This window comes from Caretta caretta, chromosome 18 (assembly GCF_965140235.1).
Source record: "Caretta caretta isolate rCarCar2 chromosome 18, rCarCar1.hap1, whole genome shotgun sequence".
NCBI classification, from domain to species: Eukaryota; Metazoa; Chordata; order Testudines; family Cheloniidae; genus Caretta; species Caretta caretta.
The window spans coordinates 7,809,059-7,824,137 of record NC_134223.1 but is presented as its reverse complement, the minus strand read 5'-3'; the positions used below and the strand labels follow the sequence as shown (position 1 = coordinate 7,824,137).

General features: G+C 51.6%; 1 protein-coding gene across 2 annotated transcripts in view; it reads right to left on the bottom strand.

Annotated features, from left to right (window-relative positions):
• The window catches only part of IGSF21 (immunoglobin superfamily member 21), a 267,027-nt gene that overhangs the window by 58,781 nt on the left and 193,167 nt on the right, over positions 1–15,079 (bottom strand). For both annotated transcript variants that reach the window (XM_048824717.2, XM_048824716.2), the window contains exon 4: positions 8,433–8,551. In XM_048824717.2, the coding sequence (XP_048680674.1) occupies positions 8,433–8,551 (119 nt within the window). The remainder of the gene's footprint in view (positions 1–8,432; positions 8,552–15,079) is intronic.

The following is a 15,079-nucleotide window of genomic DNA, read 5'->3' as shown; positions in this document are numbered from 1 at the left end:
GCATCAGACTCCCGGGGGCCCATCTACTCTGCAGAAAAAGACCCGTGGCTGGTCCAGAGCAGCTGACACAGGCTCATGGGCTAAACAGAGCAGTGTAGACATTCAAGTTTGGGCTGGAGCCTGGACTGCGAATCCTCATGAGATCATGAGAGGGAGGGTCTCAGAGCCGGGGCTCTAGGTCGAGACGGAACATCTACACCGCTACTTTTAACCCCGCAGCCTGAGCTCCCTAAGCCTGAATCAATTGACCCAGGCTCCGAGACTTGGTCCTGCAGGTTATATATTGCAGTGTGAACATACTCCGGCCGGGTGCCCACAGCCAAGTCACTTCATCTCTCCTTATGCGTCAATTCCCCCTCCATACACGGGGATATAATCTTTCCTTTGACTATGCAGATTATAATTAAGGCTAAGATTTAGTCACGGGTATTTTTGGTAAAAGTCATGGACAGAATATGAGCAATAAATAAAAATTCACGGCCTGTGACCTGTCCATAACTTTTACCAAAAATATCCATGACTAAATCTCTACTTCAGGGGGCCCCTGCTCCAGTGCTGGGGGTTGACTGTCCCGCAGCTGCTGCTCCCGAAGACCGCTCTCCGGACCTCCGAGCACCCCTGGGACTGCTGCTCCAGACACCCCAGGACCGCTGCTGCTTGAGCGGTCCCCAGGGCTCCCCCAAGACTGCTGCTCAGGTGCTCCCTGGAGCCAGCCACACTGGCTGCTGTTTCGGCAGTCCCCAGTGCTGGCTGCCCGAGCAGCTGCTGGCGCGGTTGGTCCCGTGGCAGCCACCGGGACCGCTGCTTGGGCAGTCCCCGGGACTAGCCGCACCAGCCGCTGCTCCCCAGAGCCAGCTGCCTGGGCCTCCCAAGCAGTGGCTGGTGTGGCTAGCCCCAGGGACTACCAGAGCAGCTGGCCCCAGGTCACTCCAGCAGTGGCCGGTGTGGCTGCTCGGGCAGCCCTGAAGTCAGCCTCCCCAGCCACTGCAGAAGTCACAGAGGTCGCGGAAAGTCACGGAATCTGTGACTTCCGCAATCTGTGAGAAAGAATCTCAACCTTAATGATAATCTCCTTGGAGTCAGGACGTCTCTCACCATGCGCTCACCTATATGAACATTTAGTTTGTGACAAGCCGGGCTGTAAATCTACCCTGCAGTAGCGCACTAACTGGCTGGGTGGACACTGCTGATGTGCACTAATGTTCCTTAGTGTGCTACTCAAGCACACTAAGGAACTGTTAGTGCAAGTCAGCAGGATCCACACGGACACTTAGGGTGCATCTAAACTTACAGTGGTGTGTAGAATACATGCTGCACGCCCAGCTGGCATGGGAATCAATCGCAATGGAGATGGTGAGGCATGAGTGGGTAAAAAGAGCAGAAATCCCTCCATGCCTGAACCCCAGGGTATATTCACTGCTCTCTACATGCCCAAGCAGTACTTCCCACATCTATGCTGCCGGAGCCTTTCCCCGCTGCCTCCCGCTCAGCCCGGCCAGAGACTTTCACAGGTCACCGCAAGTGTTAACATTGCCTTAGTACGAGGCAGGGTAGATGTGCCATCCAGCCTGCTGCAAACTTGATGTTCGGGTAGATAAGCCCTATGTGATTGGGGTCCCCTGATCTTCGCTCCAGCCTCTTGTGCTACCGTTGTAGAGATAACAATAATGTCACTTCAGCCTGGCATTGGAGGCTATAAAATGGGAAAGAAAGCAATGGGAGATGGTTTTCATCTCTAAATTCTGGAGAGAAAGGATTCTCTAGTAGTCAGGGCAGCAGAGTGAGAGACAGGACTCCTGGGTCCAAACCCTGGCTCACTGCGTGACCTTGAGCAAGTCACAGTCCCACCCCGTGCCTCAGTTTCCCCACCTATAACTATGGGACAATAATTCAGACCATGCTCCCAGGAGGGGGTGATAAGCCCTAATTCACTAATAATGTTTGTGAAGTGCTTTGAGATCTGCGGGCAGAATGTGCCAGAGGAGAGCAGAAGATCATTGAGAGTCTTGAAGCAGAGCGTGCTGTTAGCAGGGCCATCTTGGCTGGCACACCAGGAATTTCCAAGTGATTAAGTGCTACTGATCAGTGTATTAACAGATGCAGGGCGCTCCACTCATGAGGCTCCAGGGGCTCCGAGCAACGGGAACGGCCAGGAACAGAGAGACATGCTTTATGGTGAGGCTGTTCTCCATGGCTGCTCTGAAGGTCACATCTAGCTGCCCTGCTCATGCATCCTTGTTGCTTTTAAGGCCAATTTATAGACCCAGCAGCTCCGAGGAACAAGGAGTCCCAGAGAGGAGCCTGACCTCACATACTTCCCATCTTTGCTGTTATAAAACAGGTGGAATATGGCAAGCTGTCCGGGAACAGGGCTTTTACTCTGTTGGTTTCTCGTACAGTTTATCCTTGGTGTCTGGCCCTTTCAGACTCCTCCTCACTGACAGAGACCCATCTCCTTTCGCCTTGTCTGCTTGGAGGAGCCTGCTTTATGGGCGCGTGAACCGACAATGCTAGAGTAGCCCTGTGGTGAGGGAGTGTTACTCGTGCCCCTTTGCGCCCAATCCACAGAGGTGATGGGTATGGTAGAGGCCCCACTCTTTAGCTCTGGCAGTAGCAACCCAAGTTTTGACCTCTGAGATCCTGAGTGTGTCAGCCAACACTGGTGACCATCACACTGCCGCCAGGCACGGGGCAGGCAGCAGCTACCCTGCGACACCAACACCCCCTGACGAGGCCCGGTTACGACTCCGCCAATGAGCAGGGTTTAAATGGGAATGTGGGGTTTTATCCCCATTTTCCCTGGGGAAAATGCCCATTTCAAAGTGAGGTTTCCGTCTGCCAAAGCAGGGTTTGGACGTGTTTCATGCTGATGTTTCTGAATCGACATTTGCAAAGCTTTTCCCCCCTCCCGCCCCAGATTTCACTGTTGTGATGTGTTGTCCCAACTGGGGACCGAAACAAAAGTAGAAATATTGACAATTTCTACACGAGGGAAATACCACTTGCCACCCAGCTCAACTCCTGACCTAGAGCACGTTCTCTCTTGGGAGCCACACCTCAATCCTGACTGGCAGCATCCCCTGCTGTGCCAATCCAGGGGTCCCCCAACACATCTCAATGCCCCTTGGAACGGACAAGCAGTGCCCCCTGCCAGCCAGGGGATGAAACCCATGGTCGGTTTTGTCCATTAGACAAACTTCCACAATGGGCAAGACGTCTGCCTCCAAAATTGTCCCTCTTGAGATCCGAGTTAGAGATGAGGGCTGAGTGCTAAGATGCTGGAGACAATGTGGCCTAGTGGCTAAGGCACCAGACTGAGCCTTGGAAGATGTGGATGCTGGTCTCAGCTTTACTGTTGTGTGACCTCAGGCAATTCACTTCCCCTCTCTGTGCCTTAGTCCCCAGGTCTGGGGACAACGACACTGAGCTGCTTCAAGCGTTACTGCTGGAAAGAACTCGGCGGTATTATTCATTCCCAACACTGATGCCTTTGAAGTGGCCTTGAGTTTCTGAGGAGCGTTTCTGATTCAGATGCAAGAGCAACTCTGCATTTGGCTATTCACTCAGCACTCCCAGGACACGTCGAAAGCTGACAGCCCTACCCTAACCTGAACAGAGTAACTAGCAGCGTATATATAGCCAAGTAACGGACGCAACATAGCAAACTTCTGACTCAACTTCTCCCCCCAGCTTGGATGTTCCCGATACCCCCCAGTGGCATGCCCAATCCCTCTTAGACAGTAGCGGTACCTGTGAGCATGAATCAGCAGAAATCACTGCATCTTTATGCCAGGTGCTAGATCCCGGGTTTAGGATGCCTCAGCAGAGAGGAGCCCCGCCTTCACGGGCATGATCCTCAATGCTACAGGAGCAGATTCCAGCCTTTGCATACGTTGACGCCACTCGCACGGAAACACATGGCAGAGGTGCCCTCTTCTGCTCAGGCTGGATTTGGCCCTTGGGTGCCATACTGCATCAGAACATTGGCCCACCCAGGCCCCCGTGTCCTGCCTCCAACACTTTGGGCTTCAGAGGAAGGCGAAATACAGGTTTGAGCATTGGCCTGCTAAACCCAGGGTTGTGAGTTCAATCCTTGTAGGGGGCCATTTAGGGATCTGGGGCAAAAATTGGGGATTGGTCCTGCTTTGAGCAGGGGGTGGGACTAGATGACCTCCTGAGGTCCCTTCCAACCCTGAGATTCTATGATTCTAAGGTTAATTGTGAAGCATCCTATGGGATAGATAGTGAGTGGGACGCAGGCAAGCAGTGCCCATTGAAAGCTTCCTGGGTGTTAACCCCTATCCTCCCATTTCCTCTGGTCATTAGAAATTACTCACATGACCTGGTTGCTCTTGGGCTGCATTGTTGCTGGTATGAAGGAGGACAGCAGGAGCGTTCATTGTTTAAATGGGCTCTTTAGCTGAACAAACTGTCCCAGCAGGAAGGATTCAGGCAAGGGGAAGCCAGTCGATACCAGCCGAGCATTGGGCCCTTTGAAAAGCAAAGAGCCTGTGGACATGAGCAGTTTTGTTACGCTCCGCTACAGCTAACCCTGTCTCAGTGCTGTTTCCCTTCCTCGCAGGGCCACTGCCTGCCTTCCCCAAAGCCCTCCACCAAGCGCGAGAAGGTGGGGGAGGCATCTCGGACCCTTCTGAGGTCTGACAGCTAGGAGAAGGAACCCCAGTCAGGACAGGAAAGGTGGCACCTGGCTCAAGAGAGGATGGGAAAGTGCACATTCAGAGCAGGCGGGTGGAACGGGGCAAAATAAGCCCCTGTCCAAGCATGAAGGCTTTGCATTTCTATAGCCCTTTTCATACCAGAATCACATGAGCCACAGGGAGGTTAAGTGACCCACCTTGGGGCATGCAAGGCAATCAGTGGCAGAGCCAGGGATAGAACTGCGGGGTGAGTCCCTGCTTTGGACACTAGAGGATGTTATGTGAGGGCCTGGCCCTGGAACATCCCCAAATGATGCAGGTCGGCAGCGAGATGAGCACAGCTAGGCAGGAGCCAGGGCAGGTCAAGGGGGTGTGGGTGGGCATTGGGGACAGGCGGTCCTGCAGGTAGGGGCTGAGATGCACAGGCAACATTCTGGGGGGCCTCAGGTCTGGTGACTAGGATTGCAGCACTGCGTGGGGGTCCTGAGACCGGACGAGCAGGAGGTCCTGCCGATCTGGAACGAGGCACATTGGCAGCGCTGTGATGGAGCAAAAGACTGGTGTAGAGGGTAGCGTCGAAGGGCAGGGGTGGAGCACATCAGAAGAGCTCAAGACCACAGCAGCCAGTGGGGCTGAAGGCTGGCAGGCAGGGGCACTGGTCGAGCAATGTTGGGGCCCAGGCCTGGTGCCGCCGGCCAGGGTGAGGGGCACTGGCAGAGCTGTGGAGTGGCGCTCAGGATGGGACCAGCAAGGTAAAGTCAGCCCAGACCCAGGCTGAGCTCTCGAGCCTGGTTCCATTTGGGTTTTCGCTTCTGATAAAAAGCTTCTCTATTTGCTTTGGGGAGTGCAGAACAAGAGGTCCCCTCCCTCCCCATGGACCGGCCCCCCGGTGGTAATCTGTAGGATAATCTGCCTTCCCCATTGCTGCTGCAATACTGTTTACAGTGTCCTTAACCCTTGGAAGTACTAATATCCACTTGCCCAGCCAAGCAAGCAAGGCCCAACAGAGACTGTGCAGGCAGCTCCTTGTCCACTGTGGACCCCCAGCTGGGCCGCGCCATGACGCCCAGATCCCAGCTTTGCAATCGGCCACGACCTTTACCACGGATCGAACCCAACGGCCCGGAGCTTTGCGGAAGTTCAGACTCAGATCCCGGCTTTCTAAGCCGCGTCTCCCCCTCTACCGGCGTGAGGCAAAAATCCAAACACCTGCCGATCTGGTTCCGAACATGGGGGCGATCGCTGCCGATCCCTACCGTGCCCGTCTGTAACTGCTCAGAACAGCCAATGCTATGCGTGGAACAGACCGTCGTATCCATAGCAACAAGCCGCCGGACTAATAACTTCCCAACACATCAGGGAATTATTTTTTCTTTTTCTATCATTACATCATAACAATCTCTGGTCACATTCCTCCAGTTGCTCATTAACAGCCACGGAATGTCTTTCCCCACTGGTTGTTACTGTTTTATCAGAGACATGTCCAGGTTCTTCAATTGCCCTAGAGCTTATTTAGGACGCAAGAAGCTTCAGGCAACACACATGCAGGTCACTACAGACCACAAAGCGCCATGGGTAAAGCTGTGTCTACCGATATATGTAAACGGAACCATCCCCAAAGGTTGTCAAGCAAAGAGACTTCTGCACGCCACCCGTTCCAGGCAGGTGCAGAAATTCAGTCCAGGATCTGGGAGGGAACCTGTTTTCTCTTTGGCCCCGGCTTGATTAGCTAGCACCTTTCAGGCAGGAGACCAGTGGACTGATCTTTTGTGCCTGCTGTATCCCAAACCCGCAGGATGCGATCACGACTAGAGAACTGGGGTCAGCATCCGAGATCACCCACCAACTGGAACTACGGGAGAAGCTCAGGGTTACGATCACCTCGGGAACGGAGGGTGTTCGGCACTCTCAACAAAACGTCATGGCGGTTCTTTCCAGCGTTCACAACCGAACGTTGACTGAATACAGCTTTGAAACTTTACTATGCAGAAGAAAAACCTGCTGCTTTTAACCATCTTAATTCAAATGAAACAGTTTCCTTACCTTGCCAAATCTTTTTTTAAAAATTTTCCCTTTATTTTTGTTTAGTAATTTACGTTTAACACAGCCCTGTACTGCATTTGCTTTTTGTCATTGTTGTCTCTGCTGCTGCCTGGTTGCGTACTTCCTGGTCCAAATGAGGTGGGTGGTTGACCAGTCAGTTTGTGGCTCTGGTGTTTGCAACTCTGAGGTTCTACTGTACACCTTTCTCCCCACAGGGCTGGGTGAGGCAGGACTGGCTTCACCTACCTGCCACGTGGGACCCCTCATGGTCCAGCAAATGCAATTAGGCTTAGCCTCAGGGAGCCACGCTAAGCAAGTCACTTTGCCTCAGTTTCTCCTCCGCTCCTTTCCCTGTGTTGCCTATTGTAAGTTCTCCAGGGCAGGGACTGTCTCTCACTAGGTGTCTGTAACAGCACCTGGCCCCATGGGGTCCTGACTTTAGCTGGGGCCTTTGGGGGCGACTGTAATACAAATAATGATGCCACATGACTGGCAGACACACTACAGACAGGGAGGGAAGAGGCTGCATCCCTCTGAGACGGCAGGGGGTGAGGTGGGCAGCAGCATGGAATCGAAGACACAAGTCGTGCCATGGAAGCTCTGATACCCACAGCTGGTCAGGATTTACATGCCGGTCAAAAGGCAGCTCCTCCGTGGCAGCCCGCTATCGCCGTACGGGAGCATTAATTCAGCGCTCGCTCAGAGGGAAGAGTGCCGCCTTCTAAATCAGCACCATCGCTTCGTTGTTCCTTCGAGGGCCTGGCATCTAAAGCCGTGACCTCGCCTGGCCCTGCTCAGCTCCTGAGATCTACCAGGCTCACAGAAGCTTCTCCTGCCGCGGCGTGAAGGCTGCAGGCATGGAGTAGATTGCTTTAGCAAAATCCTGCCGTTAGATGGAGCGTGTGGGGGGGGAGGTTGGGGTGGGGGCAGGTGCAGCAATTCCCCAAATAAAAATCCCTGTGTGAACTTTCCCCTTCTGCCGGGTGCCCTTCCTAATGACCTGCTGGAGAGGAGCTGCCTTCCGTCTGCTGTCTCCTCTCTGCTCAGAGCAGCAGTTACCGCCGTCGCGGAGGAAGTCCCGGGAACCACAAACTCCAGCCCAAACTCCCTATTTCTCCTGGTGCGCTGAGCCCTGCCGAGCAGCTCAGTAAGTATCAGTGCAGCGTCTGCTCTCGTTCTGACTGCCCCCGAAAAGACTGGGACTTTCCCCACGCTCCCTTAAAATACCATATCCAGAGAGACCACCCTCTTGGCCACATCAGTCAAGCAGGACATACCTGGCCACTTCAGCCATCCCAGCCCAGCCAGATTGCACCAGGCTACCTTATGGGGAGACATGGGCTTCAGACCATCTGGGGATGTGCTGGCAGCAACAGCAGAGGGCGCTGCAGAGCAGATGCTCTCTGCCCCTTGTGCATGGACCTCTGTGGGGCGAGTCACCCTCCACTGGACTTTCTCATTCAGTTTAATGCTCCATTTCCGTTATGCCCCTAACAAAGCACTGTATTCTTTCCCTTGTTTTGGCCGTGTTCGTGCTTGGGATGCTCACTGCATGCTGGGCACGGGTTAATGGTCCCTGCATCCTGGCCAGGGGTTACAGCAGAGCAATCCAGCTACTGGCTCTCTGTCTGGTTTGTCCAGAGATTTCAGAGCAGGACTGATTCCTTTCCCACCATCACCCATAACTCCCATCCTTGCCACCCCCAGCCAGGGAAGAGGCGCTACACTTACACATCACGTTGAGGAATATGTTGCCAGATGCCAGGACCACTTTCTCCCGGGTAGCTCTGTCGTAAATGCCCACATGACACTCGTACGGGCCGTTGTCTGAGATCCGAACCTCCGGAAGACTGGGAAGGGAGAGGGGAAAGGAAACGTTATGGTAACATAACTGATATCTTACGCTCACACGACATCATTACTCCTTTAGGATTCTCCTCTGCTTTACAAATCAAACACACTCCTTATACAGCAGCCACAACATCCACCACTGACTTGCCCCCGCCCCTGCAGCTATTTAAGAGTGCACTACGTGACTAGAAATCAGTGCAAGTCCAGCTCTGAACTTTATCAGAACCTGAGGGTCTGCTCAGATCTGGTGTCACTGGTTGGGACCACCTCTGGACACAGCAGCTTGTAACAGAAGGTAGTAACTAGAGATGGTTGGGAAATGGAATTTCCGTGGGAAATTTGTCTGCATTCTGAATGGAAAGTTGAAATTTCAAAAAATTTACCATGGGGTGGACATTCCGAGGGAAAAAAAAAAAGATCTGGAAACAATGAAATATTTCAATTCAATAAGGTAAAAACATATTTCAGTCCAACAATGCTGGAATGTTATCATAGAGTATAAAACACACACACACACTTATTATAATAAAATTAATATTTTAATATAATACCAAGTCAAAATGAAATGAAATGAAGTGAAACAAGAAAGTGGGGCCGGAACATTCTGACCTCATCCGAAGAAAACATTTTGGCATTATCAAAATGAAATGAGGAAGCCAAAGTGGCTCTTTATTACTGTCTCCCGTTGAAGCTGAAATGGACACATCCCTACGAAACGTTTTGATTCTGATGTATCCAGCTGACGTTTTTTTTAGCCAGCTCTCCTGGTGACCCTTGCCGTCACCTGAAACTTCCGGGACGCAGGGAGACAGAAAGTAACCGTCATGCACATTGTCAGGTGGCCAGGGCACTGGGGCTAACCCCTCTGCGCTTCCTAAGGGTGTGCGAGCGGAAGCCCGGCTAGCACGAGTCTATCTACCCGGGCTGGGAGGCTTGCTCCTAGCCGCAGTGTAGACGTAACACCCACGACCAAGGGTGGGGATTTCAAAAGCACTCGGTACTGGCCAATTGCTACTGCTGCTGGGGTCAAGAGTAAAACACGTGTCGTCTGAAATGGGTACAAAAGGAGGCCAGCTGTGAGTGACGCTGAACATCCCACCTCATCACCAGCAAACAGCCCAGCTCCCCCTAGCACCAAAAGCCTCGGCTCTCTCGGGGAGGAAGCAAGATTCACCAGCACCACTTCTCGAAGCACCGACCACAGCTACTTATGGCCCCTATCTCCAGAATATCAGAGGGCCTCACAATCCTTAATGGCAGCCCTGTGAGGCAGGGAAGAGTCATTATCCCCATTTTACAGAGGAGAAACTGAGGCACAGAGGCTTGCCCAAGGTCACAGATGATGTCTATAGTACAACAAGGACTTAAACCCAGGTCCTCCATACCCTAAGCTAGTGCTCTAACCACTGGACTATCCCCCTTCCCCATACCTCTAGGTGCTTGATGGGGTCACAAGGTGGTACAGCTCATTCACTGTTAGTAACCCACAAAGCTACAATGTAGAATCCACAGCAACGGGCGACACCAGTCTCTCCCCATTGGCATGAGTGGAGAAGCTAGCAGTGTAGGAAGGCATTCCTTCAGGAGAGAAGCCGGCAGTGACCACTGGAGCCCCGCAAAGCCGCAGATATCCGCTTTATAGCCGTGGACCATGTTTGCGGATCCTGGATCGGATGCGCATACAAATTTTGTATCCACGCAGGGCTCTGGTGATCACCTCACTGTTCTAGTTTGCAGCGGGGGTTATGTTTGGTCACCTCTCATCACTGAGTCTTGTGCAGCTAGTCATGTAAATCAGTCCACGGGCATATTAGAAACACGACTGAGCTTTGTTTAAGAGCTTTGTTTAACTGCGTGACCAGAAGGGAAGTGTCTGGGATTTCCTAGAACTCTGCCTCCTAAACTCTCCAGCAGGATTTGAGCAGAAGGCAAACCAGTCCTATAGTGCATGAGGACAATTGCTCAGCACTATACCACAGGGAGGCGGCTGTTTCTTCCTGACCAGACAACAATCAGCATTAGGGCCTGAAGCCCTAGGGGTTGATGGTGCTTATACTTGTTACCATTGCTACTCTTAGAATAGTGTGATTCTCTTCTGCCTTACACTGAGACATTTGCCTCAATCGTGTCCAGTAGCAGGGTATTTTGTAGGTTAATTATATGTTCTTTAGAGGATTATTTATTTTGTGTCTTTGCTAACTACATCACCTCTTGATTTCTTAACAAACACAGGCTGCAAAGCTCGGAGAGATCTGGGATAGGAGGTGCTTATGAAGAGCAAGGTCTTTTCCCAGCAACATGCACGAATGGTTTAAACTTTTCCTTCCAATGCACCTGTCTACGCTGAACATTTTAGGTACAGTTCAGAGGGATAAAGTGTGTGCAGATGTAAAGGGAAGCAGCAGGCCACATCCCTCGCCATGCAGGCAGGGGAGTCGGCCAGATATGGTGCATTCACAGAGAGGAGTGAGAGAGAAACTTCTGACTGAAGTTCCGGCCAAGCAAGTATTGATTCCAGCAGCTCCTCCAAGCCAGATCCTGACATTTGTCTACTCTGGGATTAAATTGATCCAGTGACACAGCCTTATCCCAGGCCTGAGGGCAGGAGGCCCTGAGAAGGTGAAGCAGAAAAATCAAAGTGCCCCTTACTCATCTCAGCAGCCAACAGAGGAGGAAAATAAATGTGATGCTCGGCTGAGAGCAAAGATGAAGGTTTATTTGTATGAGGGATCGATCGAACTGGCCACGGGGGCACGTTACTGTGAGTTAATCAAATAAAGGCCCCAGGGAGACTCGGTGGCAGGAGGGGCGAGGGGGAGCTACAGACCTGATATGTCACCTCCGGAGCTCAGGACCTGAGAGATAAGGGAACGGGAAGTGAGTCCTGACTTCATCAGCGAGGTGAGTAAATCAGCGTCAACCAGTTTTCCCCTGCCCTGTGTTGCTGGTTACACCCCATGCAGAGAGGTGTAAAATCAGATCAGAGCCATAGCATCTTGCACCCATTTTTCACATGGGGTCATGGTGGGGAACAGGCCAGATTTCCAAAGAGCTCAAAGACCAGGTTTCCAGGTGCTCAGCACCTAAAATCCGGGCCAGGTTTTCAGAAGAGCCCCGCCCCCAACCTGCACCCAGTATGCCGAGCAGTGCTTGGGTGCCTAAAACAGGAGCTGAGCTCTTTAGAAAGTCTAGCCCCCCAGGACTAGGCGCAAAGCAACAAGAATGGGAGGGCAATGCACTCTCTGCTCGCGAGAGAGGCAGGACTGGAAGAGCAGGGGCTGTAGACTACGATTGAGGTGCATTGGCAGGCAAGGTGGGGAGTCAGGACTGGGAAGTAGGGGGCATTGTAGGTCAGAATTCAGGGGCATCTGCAGACCTGTGAGGACAGCCTGCTTACTGCCTGTCTCTATTTACTCTGCTCTAGCCAGATGTTTGCTGTCTCATTTTGCTTAGCCTTAAAGCCCTCACTCCAGATCATCCTCGCAAAAAGCTCTCAGCCAGTTTCATCTCTGAAAATCTCTTGCACCTTCAGAGAGCTCCAAACCCTGCAAACTTTACTTGCCTGCCCCTGCAGCATGGTACGGTCAATGGGTAATATTTAAGGGAGTCCCTACGGGTTAGAGCTGTCACTTTCACCTGGGTGACGCATGGAACACAGGTTCTTAACCCACTAAGCCAAAAAATCCCATTTTGGTTTTCCTGAAATAAAATTTTTTTGATCATTTTCCTTCCACAAACCAATTCAATTTTTTGACGTCTTGTCCCACTTTGGGTCGATTCCCTCCCCCTCCCCAAATCAGAATTTCCCTCTTGTGAAGAATTGCTGTTGTCTGGCCAGCTGTCCCTACCACGGACTTCTCTGCCACCCTGCTGCAGTGATTCGATCTGCCCCGCAAACGTTCCCAGTTTCCAGGGGTATTTGGATCTGAGCTTTGGGCCCACCCCGAGGCCCAGTGTCAATACGTTATAGTTGCCTCGCACACTTCTGCGTGCACTCTGTGGAAGGGTGCGCATGGGGGGGGGGGAAATCAAATAATGGCCATTTATACATGGTGCTCCTATGATACCTTTGGTCTGAGTGTTTCCCAGTGTCCTCTAGACATTAACCAAGACTCAGGATTCCCTGGTAAGCCACACTAATGCAATGCAGCTCTTTGCCCCCCTCTATTGGCCAGACTACACAGAGAAGTTTATGAGTTGGCTACTACCCCTGTTCTAACAACCCTGATCCGTTAGCTCAGCCAGTGGACTTCTACGTTTTCCAGCTCCCAAGGGTCCCCGTTTCAATCTCTAAAGGTGCTTTTACTGGCGGTGTTGTTGCACATGTAATTACCCATTGTACAGATGAGGAACCTGAGGCTAAGAGATTTGCCTCAGTTCAGCAGCAGGTCTGAGAACAGGCTCCAAGAATCCTGGCTGTCCCCCGGATAACACAAACTTACATTGCACCTGAGTGTCCTTATCAGAGCAGGACAGGCAGCAAAACCCTTATGGGGAAGATCAAAGTCCTGTCTTTGCCTGTTGGCACTTTCTTTGTTGAACCCAATTGCACCCAGGCCACGACTCTCCTTGGCTTCATATTTTCACCACCTAATCCAAAATCCCCCACCCCTGCTGAGCTGCCAGTGCCTTCTTCCTAAAGTGGATTAAGCAGGCAGGAGAGCTTTTCCCCAGGGGCTTGAGTGGCATTGATCGGCCAGTTGGTTAGCAGTCCGTATGCAGATAACGGGAGCCTGGGATGGAGATTCTTTTCACCAGCAATGGGACCAGGATCAATAAACTATTAATAACTGCAAAGATTTAAGGAGAGATCTGTGTAATGCAGTTCAGCAGCTGGAGTTTACCAACACTGACAGCTCCTCAGAAGGGTAAGTAATTGTGTTATTGAAAAGAAAAGCACATGAAATGCAAGGGCACGGTCAGCAGCAGCAAAGAGAGCTCACACATGGATAGTGGTTAAATTAAACTCTCAGCAAAGCGCTCTCTCTACGAGGCTGGTGCATCCGAACAGCACTGTCTGTGGCCACCCTCCCAGGCACCAGTGAGCTGTAAAGTGCATGGGATAGAATAGTGGCTCTCAACCTTTCCAGCTGACTGTACCCCTTGCAGGAGGCTGATTTGTCTTGTGCACCCTCAAGTTTCCCCTCACTTAAAAACTACTTGCTGACAAAATCAGATATCAAAATACAAAAGTTGCTGACAAATCGCTGACTTTCTTGGGTTTACCCTATAATTATAAAATAAATCAACTGGAATATAAATATTGTACTTACATGTCAGTGGATGGTATAAAGAGCAGCATAAACAAGTCATTGTCTGCATGAAATTTTAGTTTGTACTGACTTCACCGGTGCTTTCTACGTAGCCTGTTTTAAAACTCGGCAAATACCTAGATGGACCCTCTGGAAGACCGCTATGTACCCCGGGTTGAGAACCACTGGGATAGATCAACCACAGCCTCACTCCCAGTACTGTACAGAGTGAGCAGAGGCGGGTCCATGTGGTAAAGTTCAAATCCAGAACCAAATCCTCCAGATCCAAAGCGAGCGGTGTGAACGCAGCATGCACCCACATCCAGAGATTGTCCAGGCTCACCCCCATTCCTGACATTTGCCTTTGTTAAGTAACAATAAACATCTGAGCTTGGCTGTTCCTCGGGATATTTCCCTTTGTCCCTCAACCTCTCTCCTGCCTCAGGGCTTGTCTAGCCAAGGAGACAAGAGGTGATGTTAGCACACGTTAGCTAACACATTCTAACTAACATGCCTGAGGTCTAGTGGGCAAGGCCCAGTGGCTTTAACGCATGCTAAGCTAGGAACGAGCACAGGCTTTAACGTGACCCATTTAGCCCATGTTACAGTCTACACTGCCTTGTCTACACTAGAGGTTTATTAGACTGTTAGCTAACACCTTGTGACATCACACCTTTTATCCGAGTCCTGACAGGCCTTGGAGAGAGACTCTCAACCCACTTATACTCTGGAGCTGATGAGGCACACCTGATCTGACATTCCGGCGTGAGTCTGCAGAATGGCCCTGCACCTCTGTGCAGGGCGGCATCCCTTGATGCCCAGTTGCACTGGGATTTTGAATGGGGCACAGAGGGCCAGAGACAAAGTTCAGGACTGGATCTGAAAGCCCCCGAAGTTCAGCCCTAATGGGAACGTCCTATAGAAATAAATGGGGATAAAACCAATAGCATCCTATAGGAATAGGGTTTAGTAGCAAATGAGGCCTCTACCGCCAAATTTTACAGCCTGGCTCATGCATTCAATAGAAAACAGACTGTTCCCTTTGAATTCTGTAGGACTTTTCAATGAGGAAGGGGGCGGGGGGGGGGGGGGAGGTCGCCAGATCAGGATGATTTAGTGTGACCCAGCACAGAGATAAAAACTGAATAGGAGTCTGGAGCTCTTTTGAAAATCAGGCCTTACAGTGCCAGACCCACAGCCCCTCCTCAAGCAGCACCAAGCAACCTGACAGTCAGCTGAACAGGCTACTTGGGGATTCTCCTGGCACAAAGAACC